The sequence below is a fragment of the Pelmatolapia mariae genome, linkage group LG9, assembly GCF_036321145.2.
Source record: "Pelmatolapia mariae isolate MD_Pm_ZW linkage group LG9, Pm_UMD_F_2, whole genome shotgun sequence".
Classification (NCBI taxonomy): Eukaryota; Metazoa; Chordata; class Actinopteri; order Cichliformes; family Cichlidae; genus Pelmatolapia; species Pelmatolapia mariae.
Genome location: NC_086235.1, coordinates 17247837 through 17270024, shown reverse-complemented (window position 1 = coordinate 17270024; position 22188 = coordinate 17247837). Strand labels below are relative to the sequence as shown.

The 22188-nt window shown below is 41.5% G+C and overlaps 1 protein-coding gene across 2 annotated transcripts in view; it reads right to left on the bottom strand.

Moving 5' to 3' along the window:
- ptprn2 (protein tyrosine phosphatase receptor type N2) overlaps positions 1-22188 on the bottom strand; it is a 153813-nt gene that overhangs the window by 121468 nt on the left and 10157 nt on the right. For both annotated transcript variants that reach the window (XM_063483625.1, XM_063483626.1), the window contains exons 2-3: positions 12906-12956; positions 1412-1525 (exon numbers count right to left, since the gene is read on the bottom strand). In XM_063483625.1, the coding sequence (XP_063339695.1) occupies positions 1412-1525; positions 12906-12956 (165 nt within the window). The remainder of the gene's footprint in view (positions 1-1411; positions 1526-12905; positions 12957-22188) is intronic.

The following is a 22188-nucleotide window of genomic DNA, read 5'->3' as shown; positions in this document are numbered from 1 at the left end:
TACGAGACAGAATGGGCGAGCATGTTTCAAAGTGATGATGTCATGTTTGTGGTGTCGGGAGTCTTAAAATACAAGGTCACCGAAGAAGTCTCATAATGAAAACCATCTGAAGAGTTAAACACCTCTTAAAACAGAGCAGAAAAAAAACATTTACACACCGGATCTCTTCTCATCCTCCTCGCTCTCATTTGTTTATTTCTAAGCAGTAATTAGAATAAATGTGTGGTCTCGCCTGGCTTAATATTCATCACTCCATTTTCTCCCTCTTTCTTTTTCTTTCTTTTTTTTGATTTTCTCTGGCCGGCTGCTTACTCTTAATGATTTTCAACACTGGTTTACGCCTGTTAAAAGATATTAAGCTCAGAGTGGCCTGCAAAGCCAATTACGCTTGGAGGGCTGAGCGGCTGGTCACGGTCTGTGTTAAAGGTGTCTACTGCCCCCTGGTGGGTCATAGCTGCAGTTACAAACATGTATTTTCTTGGTACCTATTCATTTTAACGAGTTTATAATGAACGTCCCGTCTATGCTGAATTGTAGACATGTTTCCTCTTTTTGCATGTTCAGCTGACCTGCTGTGCACACGCTCAGGCATTTAATTGGATGTAATTAATTAGGAACGTACTGCCTGAACATGTTGTGTCTACATTTATACTTATAATGAGTACCAAATTACATATTTGCTTCCAGGAAACATGCTATTAAATTATTAAACCACAGGCCCATGAAATGAAATACTATCGTTTGCTTCATATTTTCCATTGTACACAGAATTTAAGCTATTTTTTCCCCTCTTATTCATGCTTCCTAATTAGCGCTGGCGTTCACACTGTATCAGCAAGAGAAGACTTTGTTCCCCACAAGTAGTATAAGACATGAATATCAATTTTCCCACATTAGATGCACTGATTATACAAAATCCAAAGGAATGCCGGCATGTCTCCATGTTAGGAAACAAGAAACAGATATTTGGAATTCCTACTGATTTCCATCTAAATGAGATGCACATATAGTTAGTTCTTATGTAATATATCTCTGAAGATGTATACCCATGAAAAAAAATATATATATAAAAAAAATCACTGCCAGCTGCCAGTGAGCGAGCAGTAGAGACTGTCTGAAGTGATTACACTGCACACCTCACAGCCTCTCATCCACAAAATTAGTTTTAAATGTCTGAGCGGCATACGTGCTGGTCTGATTGGCTGCCAGAGTTAGGCGATGGGGGCACAACAATAGCCTGATATGAGTCAAATGATCTGTTCTAGCTCTCTGGTGGTGCGCTGCGCCTAGCCAAAGAGACAGCTTGGCTTATTTGGCTTGCGTTGCACCATGGCAGTTGACAGGCATTTGCTGCGACTGATGCCGAAGAGACAAAAAGAAAGTTGGACAAAGATGGACAGGCTGTTTGTACCTCTGTGAGCCAGTTTCTGGAGGAGGATCCTGAGACGTTGCAGAGCAGATGAAGAAATATCGTACGTGTGCAGGTCTGCACCGGCCAGTTCTTGGCACCTTCCAAACACTCCATCTACAGAGAGAGGAAAATGGTGAAAACAGGTTCATGAGTATTTTTTCTTTTTACAGCTTAAAGTGAGAAACAAACGCACACACACAATTTTACAGCCCCTTTTTTGTGGCTTTGATGATGTAAAGCTGCCCAGGTGAAATGTTATATTTATGTGAGGCACCTGTCGTGCCTCGTACCTCTGATTTCCTGTTTTTGGGGAGCTAATAGCTGACATTTTTTCCTCCGACAGCACCACGATAAGCCGGCGTTCATGGCAGGAAGGACTTTATCGGGAACCCCAGTAATCTCCCTATCAGCAGGCCTCCTGCCTCACTCAATACAAGTTGCTAGGCAACCCACGCCACAGAGCCCCTATCAGCCCCATAATTCAATGGATGGTGTAGACCTCTGAAAGATGCCGAGGCTCAGGGGGTCAGGAGGGAGTGTGTAGATGCAAGGCCTAGAATATAAATGACCTGTGTTGTCACCTTCTCTCAGCTTGGAAGATAAATCCATGCGTCTTGTTTGCTAAACTCACTAAATGAAAGTCTAAGAAGATCTCTGGAGATGAATCCTGCAGTTTCAATCTGAGCTACTTCCTCCGCGAGCGTGCATTCATATGTGTGCAATCATCTATGCTGCCACGTGAGAGTATGTGTAAGGGATGCCGCTGTGATTAGCTGGGATTTAATGATGTGAATCAGCACTTGGTCATGCACCACAGCTTCCCATTAATTAGCCCCAAGATGTCGGACAATGACAGCAAACATCAATGCTATGAGTGATGTTTAATGACACATCGGGAAACAAAGAATACGCAAATGTCCACTACATACTGCAATTTTCTGCCTAGGGTTCTGAAAACAGACAAGTGCAAATCAAACAATTTATGATAAATTATATTTTTCAATCACAGACAGTGGTCAGAAGTTTCCTTGAGCTGTTCGTTTTCCAGGGTGGAATAATTGTACATTTAATGACTTTAGAAACAAGAACTGGGTGCACAAATTTGAATTTATTTTGGGTTTCCTGTAACCTACACTGGGACACATATGGTCAGACGAGACAAAGATTGAGCTACTGTACGCAGGAAACAGAAGAAATCACAAGAAATCATTAAAAGCCGAAATGACCATGATCAGTGGATGTCTCTCTGCATTAAGAGTGAAACATCTCTTTTGGAGATCAAGCTTAGTGTTAATTCAGGTAAATAAGTTACGCTCAGGTGCAATCATTTGATACCGTTCTACACGTCCAGTCTTATATGAGGCTCAATATTTTGAGCTGTATGGGCCTGTCTGAAGTTACTGCATAACTGCAAGCCACTTTACAACCCACCTCCAGCCTAGAACCTCCTTTTCCCTTCTTTCCCCTTCTTTTCATGCCTTCTCCGGCTTAATCAGATGTTTAGCATTCTGTGTCGGTTCTCCCGACTCCGTCTTTCTCCATATACAAGTGGATAGGGATTGGGTGTGTCCTACAGCACAGCCATACCACCAAATATAAATGGCTGCAAATGGAAACAGCAGTTTTCTTTTGGCTACAGTGATTCTGCGTGAAAGATAATAATGTGATGTCTAACGATGCTCTAAATTGAATTCTTAGTTTTAACGAGATGCGGGTGTGTCCCTCTACAGCTTCCCCCCCCCCCCCCCCCGTCTTCCCTGTGAATCATTAAATGACAGCTCTGTACAGGAATAAGCCTGTGGGAGGAGGTGAATTAGCATAGACAGCACGGTGCAACGCTCCGGAGTTATTTCGAGATCTCCAACGGCGCAGAGGAAAACTTCCCACCTACAGACTCAGATCATCACAGACGTGTGTGCATCACAGAACGTCAACTGTCTCGTTCCTCTTTGCCAACAATCCCTCTTTTTTTTTTTTTTTTCCCGGGTGTCGCGGTTGATATGATCCCAAAATAAGAGTGTGTTTTGTGATATATTTTTCCCAGTTATTACAATATCAGCGCCTATTATGTAAGAAATAAAGGGAGGCTGGTGACATAACAATTGACGGAAAACTGCTCAATGTTTGATGCTCTGCATCCTTCACTGGTTTCCATGGTGATGGCACATGTTACTTCCTTCTCTGTTGTCAGGGACATTCCCGATAGCAACCAGATATGAAAACACACACACACACACACACACACACACACACACACACACACACACACACACACACACACACACTGTGATTTAGTGCATTAAATATAGAAGTCAGGTGTTTAACAACAAAGAAATCCTTGTTTGGCAAATATAACAGTTGACTGGTTTATCGAGGTGGTGCCGAGCCATTCAGAGCCACATGCGCAATGAATCACAAAGCATTATCCTGTCACTTTAGTGAGTATATTTACAATATTGAGGAGATCAAAACAAGCAGGAATGGTTATTGTAGCTGACAGCTTGAAGGAAAACACATTTTCTTTCCTTCTATTTTTTTGACAGAAAAAAACAACATTTTAATTCCAGGCCTGGAGGTTCCCAGCATGTGTTTGGTATGCAGAGGGTTGACACGTGGGAATCAATCAAACGGCAAAATGATTTTCCTAAAATATGTCACTATGAGTGGAACAGATCTACGAATGTCCGAACCGTCCAGCTGAAGTCTATTTGCAGTGATTTTCTGATGATCTCCTGCGAGGCTTAAGGGAACATTAAGCTGACGATACATCAGTATGTGCTGTCTTGCAGTGGCAAGACTGCGGCGCAATTAAAGCTCAATCAATGTAATCCATAATACATAAAGTAGGCCACAGAATCAATCAATTGATCACTCCTCAAACGCACCATCCCATAAATCGGTGATGCTCATTATAAAGAGAAGCTGTGACTGGATAAGCAGCACGTTGGCAGGAATAAAGAAGATTTTCAGCTGAAAAAGGTGAAGCGCTCTAAATCCAGACACGTCTCTCCTCTCGCTGTGACAGACAGAGAGACGCCCGGCTGCTGCTAAAGCTATTTAAACTGTGAAAGCTAATGCTCTTGGATAACATGAGGAAACACTAAAGCTGATAGTCAGCAAAGCATTTCCAAAAGACTGTACATTCAGAAGATGAGGCAGACAGACCCAGGAGACAAATTAAGATGTATTGGAACAGGTGTATTAGCGCCGCAACTCATGTTATGAAAATAAATAGACTCAGATCAACGCACCGAGTCCGGACACATGTAGTCTGCAAATAAGGAACGGTATGGGAACAAAAGCTAAAGTGATCAGGATATGATTAATGAAGTGTTTACAGGTTATTCTGGGCTTCCTGTGTGGCAGTGGTGGCTTTGAAATGATAATTATATTTATGCATGCTCTGTAATGCACATGGAAATACAGAAATGAATAAAGATAAATCAGACTTTCAGATCAAAACATACCGCCTGTTGAATATGGCTGTGGGGCATAAATCATCTCTATTATTACATTTTTCCTTCCCCTGAAGAGCTCGTGTCTTTTGTTAAACTCGCTGTAGCATCTTTTAATACTTACAGTTACTTTACTCAGCACTTCATACTTGATTATTCCTGGATTTGCCTCCTGAGCTCTGGCGCTCTTTCTCTGTCCTTGCAGATTTTTTTTTGTATTCTCTTGATATGATGGATTTTGTAGTGGTTACTTAAGGTGTTTATGCTGCAGTTGCACTTGTTGCTGATCAATAGAAGCATCACCTAAATAGCTTAAATCTGAAATACAGTGTGGATGTTTCAGACAATATTGGCCCGAGTGGAGGAAAGATAACCGCCAATCGATACCACACTGTTGGTTAAGTGTTTAATAGTGTGCCCCGAGGGAAACATGTAGCACTTATCCGCTGTACTTTAGCCTAGCTTATGATAGCAGTAAGCCACAGACTTTGGAGAGCTGCATCAAATTAAAATGCATTTCCCGGGTAATCACATATGCTTTTAGAACAACGTCTAGAAAAGCATTCCCTGAAGACGAGGGTAAAGCATTGCATTAAAAATGAGACATGGCGGCAGGAAGTCAGATGGTATGTGTAAGGATATTAAATGATCTACCTAATCTACAGTTCATACTGAAGCATCTTTGTTCAAAATCTTACTTTTTTTTAAATAAGTTAGGGGTATTCAGTGGATGGCTTTCACGTTTTATTGTCTCCAGTATTAAACAAGTAGGTGGGTTTAGCCTCATCTTTTGCACCAAGTGAGGGAAATAAACTGAGCTGGAATCATTTGAATTTTAGCAAGAAATAACAAACTGACAGCAAACAGACTTTTCAACCCACCAAGGTCTCTTTGAAGACGGGAAGATTAGCTAGTGAGCATGCTGATACCTGTTGTAGTCTTTTACTATATCAAATTTTTACAAAAATAGGCAATATATGTAAAAGATTACACTCTTTTACAAATATTATATTTAAAAAAAATTAAAGTCTCATCACATATTAGCTCATTCTCGCTAGCTACAGTTAATAAAATCTGCAAGGAAGCAGTTAATTGTGATTTTAGCTGACAAATTAATGTTAAATTATAAAATATTGTCATTCTAAAGCTCGGTGTGATCAAAGTAAGCGTAGCTGAAATGTTTAGACAATCATTTGCACCAGTGGTTTAGGTTTGCCTTAAAAGGGGGTGAATACGTTGCTATGGATGCGGTAAATTTTGGGTCTTATGTTTGTGATGAATAGAGATTGATTAGTAAAGAGCTGTTTTCATGCTTTTGAGTGCAAAAATAAGAATGTGTTTTCATAAGCACTGAAAACGATAGTCAGTCACATATAAAATGATGCAACCCTTCCCTGCCCTCAGCCACCCTGCATGGCAACAGCCCGGGTGAAGAACGGTTGGCCCAGCCCAGAATAAACCAGGTTACTCCTTCGGGGACCTGAGGAAGAGTTGATGTGGCAGACCTAGTTACTCCCACACATCATGTGTCTGTGCAGTAGATGCTGCTCATCAGGAGTCCAATGGAGAGTGACAGAGCAAGACTGAGTGTGCCGATGAGGCAACTAAATAATGTTTCATTACTTGCATATTAGGTACAACGTTAATCTAACATTAGTCTTTTTTGCCTGTATATATTTTCCTACAGTGAACAAGCACAGCGCAGTAATTGCATTTCGGTTGGAGACGGATTCTGTGAGCGAGGCAAAATAAATAAATAAAAGCTAAAATGAAAATACGACTAGAGGCCAATCTTGCATGGGGATCACACCGGTTACATGCTGACGCTCCAGCCTATGAGTACCCAAAGTTTATTACTAAACTGTTACGTGATAACATGAGTACTCGGTACCCGTGGGCTGAATTTGGTCTTCATTTTGAACTCACATGCCTGGTAAATTTTGCGTATCCGGTCACAAATCTGTCCACTTCCATACAAACAAACACACGAACACCTGCCAAAGTACTCAAAACCATATTTAGATGTTCCTGCCTTGAGGTGCCTCGAGGATCATATTCTGCCATGATGACGCTCTCACACACAGACTCACAAGCTGTGCTGCGGCTGATACAAACAGACAAATCTCCAAAGAAATGATCATCCGCATTACATTCTTCATGAGTCTTCATATTCTTATGTATCCACACTAAGACACTCTTGTCTACCTCGGGGTATTTTATTGTGAAGGTGTCAGCAGTTTTTTTCTATTTTGCTTCCTTTTACCAATGCCGGCCGTGTAATTAAAGTCTTTTTTTTTTTTTTTAAATATTCTTTTCTGTACTCTCTTCTTTTTCCTCATTTCCTCTGAAACTGGGTTAATATGGAAATCAAGGAGGAGGTCTCCCAATTTGTGCTAACTTCCAAAGTCTACCCACTCCCTCTCAATAGAAGAGGGAGTGCGTAGATCCTTAAAACAAAGAAAACAAAACACATCTCAGAACAGTGTTTCAGCATTTCTAGAAATAACTTTACCTAGTTTTATTCAGTTCAGTGCAGAGTCAACAAAATCAGCCAACTAGTATTTCCAACCCTTTAAAGATTTTGGGTATTCATGACCTTGAAGATTGAAGCAGTAGTAGCCATCAGTTTAACACTGTATTAAATGTGTTAAGTGTGGAGCTCTGCAAGGGTCATTGCCGGAGGCGTGGGATCACAGACACCCACCCAATTATGTGGCATTTTAGGTGTAGTTTTATGCTAAAGTAAGCTAACTATAGATGCTAGTTGTTGCTTGATACAGTGGCTTGCAAAAGTATTCGGCCCCCTTGAACTTTTCCACATTTTGTCACATTACAGCCACAAACATGAATCAATTTTATTGGAATTCCACGTGAAAGACCAATACAAAGTGGTGTACACGTGAGAAGTGGAACGAAAATCATACATGATTCCAAACATTTTTTACAAATAAATAACTGCAAAGTGGGGTGTGCGTAATTATTCAGCCCCCTGAGTCAATACTTTGTAGAACCACCTTTTGCTGCAATTACAGCTGCCAGTCTTTTAGGGTATGTCTCTACCAGCTTTGCACATCTAGAGACTGAAATCCTTTCCCATTCTTCTTTGCAAAACAGCTCCAGCTCAGTCAGATCAGATGGACAGCGTTTGTGAACAGCAGTTTTCAGATCTTGCCACAGATTTTCGATTGGATTTAGATCTGGACTTTGACTGGGCCACTCTAACACATGGATATGTTTTGTTTTAAACCATTCCATTGTTGCCCTGGCTTTACGTTTAGGGTCGTTGTCCTGCTGGAAGGTGAACCTCCGCCCCAGTCTCAAGTCTTTTGCAGACTCCAAGAGGTTTTCTTCCAAGATTGCCCTGTATTTGGCTCCATCCATCTTCCCATCAACTCTGACCAGCTTCCCTGTCCCTGCTGAAGAGAAGCACCCCCAGAGCAGGATGCTGCCACCACCATATTTGACAGTGGGGATGGTGTGTTCAGAGTGATGTGCAGTGTTAGTTTTCTGCCACACGTTTTGCATTTTGGCCAAAAAGTTCCATTTTGGTCTCATCTGACCAGAGCACCTTCTTCCACATGTTTGCTGTGTCCCCCACATGGCTTGTGGCAAACTGCAAACGGGACTTCTTATGGTTTTCTGTTAACAATGGCTTTCTTCTTGCCACTCTTCCATAAAGGCCAACTTTGTGCAGTGCACGACTAATAGTTGTCCTATGGACAGATTCCCCCACCTGAGCTGTAGATCTCTGCAGCTCGTCCAGAGTCACCATGGGCCTCTTGGCTGCATTTCTGATCAGCGCACTCCTTGTTCGGCCTGTGAGTTTAGGTGGACAGCCTTGTCTTGGTAGGTTTACAGTTGTGCCATACTCCTTCCATTTCTGAATGATCGCTTGAACAGTGCTCCGTGGGATGTTCAAGGCTTGGGAAATCTTTTTGTAGCCTAAGCCTACTTTAAATTTCTCCATAACTTATCCCTGACCTGTCTGGTGTGTTCTTTGGACTTCATGGTGTTGTTGCTCCCAATATTCTCTTAGACAACCTCTGAGGCCGTCACAGAGCAGTTGTGGAGCTGTTTTGCAAAGAAGAATGGGCAAGGATTTCAGTCTCTAGATGTGCAAAGCTGGTAGAGACATACCCTAAAAGACTGGCAGCTGTAATTGCAGCAAAAGGTGGTTCTACAAAGTATTGACTCAGGGGGCTGAATAATTACGCACACCCCACTTTTCAGTTATTTATTTGTAAAAAATGTTTGGAATCATGTATGATTTTCGTTCCACTTCTCACGTGTACACCACTTTGTATTAGTCTTTCATGTGGAATTCCAATAAAATTGATTCATGTTTGTGGCTGTAATGTGACAAAATGTGGAAAAGTTCAAGGGGGCCGAATACTTTTGCAAGCCACTGTATTTATAGTGCAGGCATGAGTGGCATCAATGGTCTCATCTTTGTAAAATGCTGAACAAATCTTTAATGATACGTCTCTGTTCTCCAGGTATGTGGTTACTGCAGCCACGATTATTAATTTTGAACCCTTTTAGTGTTGCCACAGAGTGCAAAAATTAATTGATTAGTTAGCTGACAGAAAAGTAAAGCAAAAACAATTAGGATGCATTTTATCTGTTACTTGGATAAAACCAGCCACTGGATGACTCACTGGGCTGGAAAATGTCTCAGTAATCAATAATGAAAACAGCAATTAGTCGCAGGCCCAATAAAGTGTCCTGACCTGTGTATCAAAGCATTAAAAGTCATTCTTTACTTAAACAAGAGGTGTTATGTCACAGCATGATGTCCATTTTCGAGGGCCAGCTGTGGATATGGAGGTAGGGTGTTCTAGCTCCTCGAGCCAGCATGTCAAAGTATTCTTGGGCCAGACATTGAAACCGGTATTGTCCCTGATGCATAGTCAAAGTTAGATTAAAAGCACTTAATACTAGAAAAAAGAGCTTGCATGAATGTATGTGTGAATTGGTGAATTAGACTTGTAGTAAGAAAGCAGTTTGAGTACTCAAACAGAGTAGAAAAAACTACCAGTCCATTTATTACCACGATAAAAGACCACATATTGTGACTTTACAGTACTAGTTTATTGTCATTAATCAGATTGTTTACTGTCAATATGCAATAGTTCCCATGTACAGTATCACTCTTATAGGACTTTGTTCACAGGCAAAAAAAATCAGCTTCCTTACAAGTAAACTGTAAATTCATTTGTTTTCCATGCTAAATTATTTGGTATCATTTTGTTCTTGGTAGCTTCAAGTGGGAAGGAGTTTTGGCATCAGTTTCAAATCAGTGTTCCTTCAATAGTATGCAAAACTATGCAGGAAAGTTTTTTCAAAATGTAATCAGATCATGCATGAGTTATCTATGATGCACGCTGGCTTCGTAATCATGTTTACAAAAATCTGAGGACATACACAAAGTTCAAAATCGAATGTTAACTCGGGTCATTCTCATCCTCTTCCTCTTATTAGCATATTAATAGTCAGTTTGATACTTTGTGTTCTGTTAGCTGTAGTTCATGTTTTGCATATAATTCTGCTGCCTCTCGTTGCCTTCATCTTGTTTGTGATACAGATTTCAGGATGAGTCTGCAGAAAGTAATTGAAAGGTGCAGACAAACAAACAGGCTCAAAGCACAGGCATTTAATCATTATGCCTGCAAGGACAAAAACAAACACGTGGACATGAAACCGCTCCATACACGTTTGACCCTTCCCTGACTTCCTGCTGCTGCTGTGTTGAATGCATTAACCTTTCCCGACGACTTTCCGCGGAGACGATCCTCAATATCGACACGCTATCAATCCCCTTTAAAATTACAGCCCGCTGCGTGAGCCGCCTGAATGCCACACAGTGAAAAGCTATGACATTTCCCCTCTGTTCATCCGGTGACGCGTTGTCATGGCAACCACTGAGACAGACAGGTCCGCTCTCCATGGCGAGGAGGTTTGCAAATGAGGTCGAGATCATGTGTGGTTTGGAGAAACCTTGGAATCGGAAAGGGGGGAAAGCAAGACGCCGGCATCAATCATGAGATGAATGAGATCAGAGAGCTTCTGTGTGTTTATATTGTGTGGTATTATTGTTGCAGCCTGGCTCACATTCAATTTTGAAGCTTTTCTTAAGTATGACTCATCCTGTATGTCTAAACTAAGAAGAATGCTGTGAGCAGGACCTTCAGTCTCCATCTATCTATATATAAATCTGTGAGCGATTAAAAATAGCTTAAGGCTTTATCTGCAGGTTCGGGGATGTTGAGACTTTAACTCCACTTTGGTGAACCTCACATTTACAAAATTTAAAACACAAGCACTTACAGCAGCGACTCCAAAATTTCACTTGGTGCACAACTCCAGTTTCATGATCAGCACCAACATTAAAACTGCTGACAGGTGGACCCAATAGCATTTTGTTCCAATGCGACGTTTCGCTTGAATATCTTGGATGTGGACAGTCACGTCATTCACGTTATGCTGACAGATACCAGTAACTTAAACATTGCATTGCAAGCAGATAAATTGACATTTTAACACAGTAAAGAGTGTAAGGCATTGACCCGGCATCCCAATGCGATCGCCATACGAGGATTTGCTGGCACAAGTTTGACTCATGGAGGCTCCACTCATCAGGATTTTCATGACCCAAGGGATTCACGGCCAGTGTCAGTGTGTCCAACACCCCGGGCCACCCCCAAGAGAGCAAGCGTCCATGTCTACAGGCCAATTCTGTTTTGGTTTATGAAGGAAACTACACAGTGTTGGATTTTATTGTTGCAGCTAATTGGTGTAGATACAGCACCGTCGTACTGAGAGCTTTATAGTTAGCAGACTGCATTTGCTATAATATTGTGTACCACAGACAACCAGCTAATATTATAAGAAACCAGGGGTCTGAATTCCTTCCTCCTCCTCTGAAACAGAGTCCAATTTGCAACACAGACATGCACAATACTGTACTAGCTTCATATGGCGCATGCTTGCCTAGAAAAAGCTGCTTTTAATAAGGAAAGTGGAAACACATCAGAATACCAGAATATTATTTTTGTTCATGATTCAGTTATGATCAAGTGACCAGACCTTTGTTTTCTGGTACGCATTCCCTGTAAAGAAAAAATTCGGCGTAAAGAGAAATCATGGAGCAAAAGCTGTGATATAAAAGTCAAAATAATTTCTCACACACAGTTTAAAACAAAGTTTAGTGAGCTATGACTATTTGTTGACCTTTTGTATATTGAATCTCCCACAACCAACCTAAAGTGACACTACCAAAAACCAATAAAAAGATAAACATCCACCCGATTATTGAGGTGTCTGTTCTGTCTGCAACCACGCCTCCCTCCTACAGTTTGTTTGATTAGATGTGAGAAACCCAAATGAGCATTTTTTAAAGACCTTTTTTAATGATTGGTTTCAGAGCTTTATGGTCATTTGTAATGATCAATACAGTCTCAGTCATATAAGCCTATAGACTGGTTGGCAACCCTCTGGCAACCTCCAGTCATTAGGGATGAAATGTCTATTTCCTCACTGAATGCCGGGTTAAATTGGTCGCAAAGTGGATGCTGCATCAAAACCCTCTTTGTGATTGCGTTCCACACTTTGCATGGAAGATGCCAACTTGTCTGCAAACATTTGCCAACTGCTCACTAAGAGAGCATTTGCCTTTAAAGTAAAGTTACCCGTATTGCTTTTTTGCTTGAACCAACATGTTTCAAAAGGTGTAACCTTTACTTTGACGGCCTCTGATTCCAGTTTTTATTGCTTTCTTCACAGTTTTACTAACCAGTTTGCAAGCACTCTTGACAAGTGAGCATCTTCCATGCAAACTGCACGTCACCACAGCAGGTCTCCACCAACCACTTCCCAACATGTTGGGTAATACACAACTTTCCTTAGCAGTTGGTAGTCTCCAGCGAGTCTTTATGCCTGTGTGACTGGACTAAGGACTTAATTTTGGATAAACTTGATAAAACTTTTCAAGTGTCCTGTATATGATAAAAAGAGGTATGTGTACATGAAGGTGGACTTACCATTGACGCAGAACTCATAGGGTGTACAGAGCTCATCTTCAAACAGGCAACCTGGAGGTCAGAGAAGGTGAAACAAAGAGGAGACAAGAAATGAAAGCAGCTCAAGTCGTTAAAGTGTTTGTCTTTGCTGCGGAGAAAATGCAATGCCAAACTAGCTAAATTTTCTAAATATGTGGCAGAGCTATAAAAGTGCAGCTTAGGACTACATTAACTCTAGCCGTAGGCTTTGCTGCTAATGGCAGAGCCATCAATCATCAATTAGTGTGACTTCCCCTATCCTGTCTCTGACACTGATACCCCAACTCCATGGGCAGTGCTTCCATTTATGAATGTTGCATGAATATTAATGAGCTTTAATGCTTGGACTAAGAATGGGTGTTCCAGACTAATAAATGAACAGATGGCAGAAGCATTATGAGTAGCTGTTCCCTGTGTTCATATCTCTCTCATGTGGGAGTTGCGGCGAACAGAGGACTGATTGTTCTGCTCGCCGATCTGCACAGGTGATCCTCTACATTTACACATTTCCAGGAAAAGGCTGAGGCGTGAAAAAAAAACAAAAAAAACAAAATTAAAAAAAAAAAAACTCCTTCTGAAGTGTAATTTTCTGTCTTGTACGGAGGAGGTGTTCGCACATTCAGGATCAAAATTAACTACACAGAGCACAAGATTTAGGCTAGTTCATTGAGCTCATGATACACCACTTCATGGCGTTTGCAGTACTGGTAACACACGGAGAGTCTGCAAACAACTAGGCTGAGCCTCAGTCCTGTTTCTTCAACTCTTTTATCTTTGTTATTTCCCCTCCCTCCGCTCATCATGCAGAGTGACGGAATTGGATGCACCCTCTTGGCCCGGTGGCCTCGATGGACAGCAACGAGCAGCTTGTGACCGTGAATGAAGAACAGGCTGAGTAGGAGGAGAGGTGTCTGTCAGACTTCTTTAATAATGAGAAGAGATAGTTGCGGGATGTCGGATAATCAATTGGCACAGAAAGGGCAGATAATAAGGACAGGTGTGGAAGAGAGAGGAACTTTCCAGGCTTTACTTATTCAAAGTTTGTTCAAGTTTCTTCTCTCCCAGTTGGACGTGCAGGTCATTATTCTGTTGCATTATTAAAGGCTAATCTGCGTGGGAACTGGAACTTACAGGCACAGTGCGCAGCCATTTTGTTTAGGAGTCGAGGGCACATTTTATGAAATTACTCTTTTGCAAGGTAATGGCTTCAATATGTCAGCAAAATTGCTATTTAATGATGTAGAGTGGGGCATCAACAGAGAGCTGTAAGGTCGCTCAGCTCTCTGGAACAAAACTAAAAGGCAGAATGTCCCAAACTGAAGAAAAGGAACGAACTGCTCTAAATCCAAGACCATGAATTGCTTTTCCAACTCATTGTACCTGAATATTATTCTGCATCATAACGAGTATATACCTCATTTTAATGGACACATTATAGGCTAAAGGATGCCTGTATATGCACCAATATATTTTTGGAAGAGTCTTTTTCAGTTACATTTGCAATTTACAAATAACTAAAACCATAACTCTAATGCTCATGGTTTAAAACCTGGGTTTTAGTGTTGGGCTTTTCTGTCTTATATCAGAAGGTTTGCGGCAGAAAATAAACAGATAATAAACTTTCTGTATGCTCCCTGACCAGCACCAGAAACAGTATCTGACGGATAAAAAGCCAAATATTTCCATATTTGGTGGAGTTGGTGGAGACCAAAAACAGAGTGACAAGTAGAGTGAATCATCCAGACTAGAGGCCTGAAACAAAAATCCATATGAATGTTAATGGTAAATAGTTTCATCTGTAGGTTTGAGATGACTTCATACAGTTTTAGCAATTTTAATATGGCAGGGTTGTACTTCTACTGCGGAAAAAAATAGCCCAGAAATGCAAGTGAACACTGGGTCTAATCATATCCAGGCTAACACTTTCCAATCATTGCTTACTATCAACACAGATACATTTAAAGAGGCTAAAAAAGTTACACTTTTGCTCAAGTTACTCTTTATCGTGCAGGCGGTAAATACTGCTTGGGTTACAAATGTTGTCCTTTGCAATCATATTCTTCATATCCATGCTTTATTATATATGAAACACATACAAGTTTATGGAGATTCGGTTATCATGTACAAAGAAAAACTCAACAAATGCCCGTCGAGCAGAATTAGGCAGATACTTGCTCAAAATTAACATTCAAAGGAGCTCCATCCCCCTAAGACACCCTCAATCCCTCAAGAGCCACTTATGCCAGCTGGTGTTGAGACTGTGTCCACTCAAACACGCCCCAACAAGTCTCACAACAGCACTGCTTACCAAACACAAGTCAGAGTGAACCAAATCATCACACAATGCGAAGAAATCTATCAGAAAGACTGGAGAGAATGGACTAAAAGCCAAAACAAATTAGAGAGATTATAAAATGGCAGAAAATCCCTTGACTGTCAGAGGCAGAAATCAGAAACATTCTAACCAGGCATAAGCTCAGTGACCATAAACCGGCAATGGAAGATACAAACAGAAACAAAACTGTGACAGGTGAGGTTGAAACAGAGATGCATTTCCTCTTAAGATGTAAATTATTAGTGATGTGAGGACCACTTACTTTAACCAATTCAGATCTGTATTTCAGTGAGCTAAACAACATGACAACATTAGAAGCAGTCAAAGGAGAAGGACACGGAGCCTATCTGGCTGCCCAGCATATATCAAAATGACACAACCTGAGGGATGTACACCTGCACCTGTTGTACTGTATAGCTGTTTACTGAACTGAGTAGAAATTAAATGAATTGATACTGTTTTTTCTATTGATATCTTTTGATGTATTTCAAAACTTTATGTTTACTGTGAGTGAATGAATATTGAATGTTGTCATGTTCCTTTTCCTAACGGTGCTATCACTTGGTTTAGCTACATCTGTCACTATGGCTGTCTTCCCCTGCTTGTCCGCCACTGCTATGTCCACTCTGTTAGCCATCAACAGTTTGTCCAGCTCTATCCTCTATGGAAGTGCCACAGCATCTGGGCTCGGTCATTCTCAACCACCCAATGGGGCGTGGCCTATTTTGACCTTGGGATCTCCAGGCCATACCCAGCACGGATGTTCAATTTCCAGTACCATGTATGCCCTCACTGCTAGCGTGTTGCACCCTGCTAATATGTGCAGGATTGTGTCAGTAGCCTGCACCTGTTGTATCACCTATATTAATCTCTAGCTCTCTTCCACAGTGTGTCTTTTATGTTGTTATTCTCCCCTCACCCCCAACCAGTCTGGGCAGATGACTGCCCCTCTCTGAGCCAGGCTCTGCTGGTGGTTTCTTCCTTAAAAGCTTAAAAATGAGTTTTTCTTTCCCACTGTCGCCAGGTGCTTGCTGGAGAAGCATGGGCCATTACCACTCCTGACTGAGTCATTTGACTTTCTGATGATGAACATTAATTAGAGTTCAATTAATTTCTTGGTTAATCAATCAACAGAAAAAATTAACTAAAAAATTTTGGATAGTTGATTAACGATGACAGTTAAAGCTTCTAAACTGAGAGGATTTTTGCTTTTTCTAATTAGGCATCACTTCCTGTCAGTTTGTTGTTTCCACAAATGAAACAATTTTAAGACGTCACCTTGGGCTTGAGAAAAAATGAAGTTCTGACATTTTATAGACCGCACAAACAATATTCACCTGCCAGCCCTAATTTTCGCACGACTCTGTTTAACTTACCAAGACTTTCCCATTTAGCTTGAAGGTAAATGAAAGAAGAATTTACACCAAACTTATAAAGCAGTCACTTAGAGCAGGAAGAGTCAATCCCTCTTGACCATGCACATCTCAGCACTCCGCAATTAGTGTCAGTCCATTCAACTTTACTTCCTCATCACTTCCCTGCTTAATTCATGGGGTTCTCTGGGAAGCCTTGTCAGCTCTCAATATTAATTACAACTTTCCACTAATAACGCGTCCAGTCGAGCATAGTTAGTCAGACGGTATGTGTGTGCGTGTCTGCGTGTGAGATAGGCAGGGACATAGAATTGATAACAGCACAGCCCCTTTCTCCAACACCGTGCCGAGATGATTAAAATGGCGCCTTTTAATTAAAATGCAATCACAGTGGATGCTGCTGATTACCCCAGGCAGAAAAAAGGACTTGTCGATGCTGAGGGAGAAAAAAAGGAGTCCTTGCTATATCTTAATGACGCATCCTGACAAAGAACAGCCGCACTCTTTTCTTCAACCCAAGGCCTACAAGATAATTTCACAAACACATTGACCTTCATGAAAAAGTGTTACATTTGGTATTAAGTACTGAGGCCGTGTCAGCCTCGTCACAGATCAATCATGGCTTATCTGTAGCTGCTCTTCAAGTCAAGTAAGTGCAGTTACAGACGGATTTAAAGGGAAATGATTTGTGCTTTTTAGCCGATTTTTAACTTAAGCATGTGACTTTTTTCCTTCGACCAGTGTGAGCAATGCAGCAAAAACGTGTGGTATATGCTCACCTTTCACGCTGTTATCACTTATCTTAGTTATGCCGGTTATAACAATGATCTAACACATACCAGCAATTGTGCTTCCAATCAAAATGAAGGTTTTGGAGCGCCCCAGTCAAAGTCCAGACTCATATCTGATTGAGATGCTGTGGAGCCCGTTCATCGCCAAAACCCTCCAATGTGGGCCAATCTAAAACAATTCGGCCACAAACGCTTGATTAGGTTTGGGTTTTTACACAGGATCAGGTGCATTTTGTATAACTCAGGTTATCTTTGTTGATGATTTGAAACATTTAGTGCGACAAATATGCAAAAAAACAAGAAATCGGGTCTCTTTAGAAACTAATGACAGCAAGATTTAGAGATAATGAAATTAATTGTCAGTAGCTGCACTAGATGTGAGCCGACTACAACTGCTGTAAATATGCAGAAGTTTCCACTCCCAAAATAGATGCTTTGTGACCTAATTTACAAATGCTGTAAGAAGGGAGACTCCAGAAGGTCACAGGAGTTACTTCACAGTTTTTTAACAAGATGCAGCGGTAGTTAGAGACCTGTATTCTCAAGAGACCATACAATAGAAGGTGTATCAGACAGAAGTGCATAACTACATGTGCTACAGTCACTGTTTGTCTCTGTCTGCCTTTCAAAATCGACATTAAAACATGCTGTGCAGACTTTGCATAAATAACACCTTCAGAATAGCATGCAACAATGGGAACTTGGACGGGATTTATTACCCTTTCCGAGACCTCTACATGCAGCACAGAAACAGTTTCCGAGGATGTGCCCTGTCTACTTTGTTACAAGTAACTGCTATTTAGGGCAGCAAGTGCACCGACCGTGTAAGTAAACAAGGAGCAGCACACGAACATGCAAAAAACTATTCACCTATAACTAAAACCACCAGCGTGTTGGGACACAGCAGCGTGCGTATCTCCCCTTGGAGGTGTGAAATCAGAGAGGAGTGAAAGGCTTGTTTGAGGAAAAGCAATTACATAAGTTTCTCATTAGAAAACAATATAACCACATTATCCCACAGTCAATCTCCACCTGAGCATTATAATGCTATTAAGTACACATCCCAGTGCACATTTAGGTCTCTAAACGTTTGGCTGTGATTGGCTGACCTTGCCCGGAACATTAACTATGTCCCTATGAGGCAAAACCCAAAGCTCAACAAGAAGTCAGAGGCCTGATCATCCACTTTCCCTCACAGGTGGTTGGCCGGTGCTCGGGTACCATCTGCGATGTCTGAAGGGCCAAGGAGAACGCTGGGAGCCTGGCAGCGAAAACAGCCAATCCCGAGGCCTGCTGCAGTTAAGGGCATATTTCATTCACTCTCTGGGGCCACCAAAGTATCTTTTATTATAGATATAAGGTGCGACCAAGGACGCCTGGCTCATTTTTTTAAATCACAGACAACTGTACCGTCAGCCAAAAAAGCCATTTTAGAACAGCGCGGCGGGTGACAACGGCAATAAAAGTGCAAGTGAATTGAAAAGGGAGCGTGGCTGGAGCGGGGACAGCAGAGAAGAACATCACCTGCAAGCAAATTAGCATCAGCTTGACACCATGTCCGCAGATTTAAACAGCTTGTGTCATTAAGGCGCTCTCCTGCTAAAATTAAAGATGGCTCCAAGCTTTTCTCTGCTCCAGAAGGTCTGTTCTTGTCAAAAGCTGCATGCTATGTGTCAGCAACTGAGCTCTGGTTACCTTATCACAATCCTCGATGTTTTTTATACATTCCCCCCGCGCGTTTTCATCTGAAAATGGCAGGACGCTGCTATAACAGTTGTTTAAATAAGACAGTGACATTTTGTTCACCCACATTTCATCAGGAAACTATTTTCTCTAGGGTGAAGGACAAAATGAATAATTCACTTTAACACCACAAGAAAATACAGTAATTCTACCATTGAGGCTTCTCTTCTATCACTCCATTAGAGAAAAACAACCTTTTTATGTCTAAAGGAACAGTTTTCTTCTCAAGGCTGAGGTGAGAGCTTTCTTATGTGTCCAATGTTTGTGAAGCAGCCAGTTAGCTTAGCTTAGCTTAGCTTAGCATGTTTAGTTAAAGCACTGTAAAAGCTTTAGGTTGTTAAACGCTGATCGATCATAGGGAATAAAGGTTTCACAGTCACGTTAGTGCAGCTGAAAACTCTTCTGAAGATTAAAAAAAAGTAGTAAACTGTGTGATATATAAAGTGTCGTATTTAATGGCTAAAAAGAACAACAAAAAATCAAATTAAGTCTGCTAGGTATCTGTCTCTCAGACTGCTTTCTCCATTGAGCACATTTCTAATTGACCTCCAACTTTTAAGCTGTAGTGTATACCTTGTTAATTAGTGAGCTTAAAAGTCGGTGCTGTTGGGTTATTTTAAAACACAGCTAGCTGTCTGCCCTTGTTTATAGATTTTGTGCGAAGCTAATTAGCTTTTAGCCCTAGCTTTTTTAACCTATAGCGTAATTATCATTTTTATAGTGTTTTTGTAAAATATTTCACCCAACAATAATCTTCATCTGACTTTTAGCAAGATGGCACATATAGATATTGTGGGACTTTTTCTTTAGTTCAAAGCATTTAACAGAAACTAAATCTAAAAGTGTTTAACCTGAATTAGGAGCTTGGGGCTCAAAGTCAGGGGACTCTGGGGTCACTTTGACTGAAGAGAGGTCCTGATGTGAAACCACCTGGCATCCAGAGGAGTGTAACCAGACACAATTCCCTCAGAATTCCCAGGCAGGCAGGTCACTCTCAGTCACTCAGCTGCCAGCTCCAGGCGACAGCCAAGACAACGGCTATGAATTAAAGATGGCAGCATCACTGCGGCAGCAGAGGACCCAGAAATAGGCCGGGTTGACCTTTTTCCCGACCTGCACTGAGTGATTCAGACATTTGATTTTCTCCCTTCTCCTGAGGTGTGATTGAGTGTTGAAAAGCAGAAGTGGAGCGAGTGAAACAGCTAAGCCTCCTCTTTCTTATGTTCCAAGGAGCTCGAAGTGAACCAACACAAACTGCCCTGAGGGGAATATCTAATCCTGCAGGTGAGGACAAAGGTTTAACTCTTGAGTGCCAGCTGAACCTCGATTAAAGTGCAGGTCAGTACCACGCCTCGGTGTTTGGACTTTACTGTCCTGCAGATGTGACATCGATGACATGCAAATGGGAGTGAAATGACATCTTTGTTGGCCTCAAGTCATTTATGTGCCTGAGTGGTAATTTCACAGCTTAAAATGAAACTACTCAGGTGTACCACCTGTGGAATTAAACGTCTTCAGATGCAGATGAGAAGAGAGGAAATTGATATGAAACTGTCTCCATGCCTCTCCCTGGTCAGAACACCTCTCATCACTGAGGGATTGGATTTTTATGGCTGGAGTTGGTGCAGACACCCAAAGGCATCAGATTTCTGACTCAGTGAAAACACTGTGGCAGTGGGGTGTGGTTTTCTGGCTCAGCTGTGAAGAGAGGAGGGAAAGTGATTCATTTGAGGAGGGTGGCACACCTGGTGTGCATCTGCTGATTAACCTCTCCTTTTAAATATAGTAGGGCAGGAGCACAGCAGGCGCTGAGAGAACCTTTGAAAAGAATGACGACATAAAGCGGAACGGGCATTGATGTGTATGAGTGCGTAACAAAGAGAGTAAAATAAACAGGGTGTGTGTATAAACTGGGACTGGCCTGGCCTCTTTACACTGAGGAGAGCCCTCAGTGGCAAGGCTACAAACACACATAATCAAAAATTGCACACATAAAGCCCTTCTCTTAACTGACTAACTTTGGAAAAACCAAATAAATATAACGCAACATAAACTGAACAAATAGCATTCCTCCTCTAATATTTTACCTTACGTGCTTCTGCATAATCACCCCATTGCAAGATAAATATCAATATTAGGCTATCCAAAAGGAAAGGCAGTCTATTCAGGTGGATTTTAAATGCTGAGGTATTCAGCAGTATCCAAGTCCCATTATTTAAATTTGTGGCCCCCAGGGTGACCGCAAAGGGGGTTAAAACACACTCATTTTAAACTATTTATGCTACCAACTAGTGCCATAAATTGTTTAAATAGTTTCTCAAATTTTCACTTCAAGCTGATCCAAAAATTAGTCAACCCTTCCGTCTTTTTAGCAGAAATACGAATGTTTATGTCCTTGTAGAAAAAACGTTTTTCTCTCAGTGGATGGTTGCGGTTTAAAGGAGCCAGTTGAGGTGGTTTAGGTATCTGACTGGGATGTCTCCTTGATGGGATGTCGGGGAAGGTGACTGGGAGGAGGCCACAGGGCATACTCCAGACTCAGTCGAGAGATCGTATCTTTCAGCAGGTTTGGGAAAGCCTCAGTGTTTCCCCTGATGAGCTGGAGGTAGTAGCCGGGAGAGGGAGGCCTTGACGTCTCTGCTGAGACTGCGAACATCGTAACCTGATCCCAGAGAAGTGGCAGAAGATGGAGGGATGCACAGACGAACAGTCGTTTTTTCTCATTAGTCCCCTATTTTAACTGTATTAAGCTTTAAAGTCATGATATACTGAGCTAGCTTATGATAGCTGTTAACTTAGCACTACAGCTTCTTATCAAAACACGACCACTTCTGGCACCAACAAAACACCAAGGTGGTGACCTAAACAGAAAGTAGTCCATCAGCCAGGAGGCAACTTGGCTGATCATTAGCATTCATTAGGATTTGTGTTTCTGGTGACCTGATGGAATGAAGCACTCTAATCCTGGGCCTTCTTTAAACCTCAGTTCTCTGTTAAATGCTCCACCTGCTTGCTGCTAATTG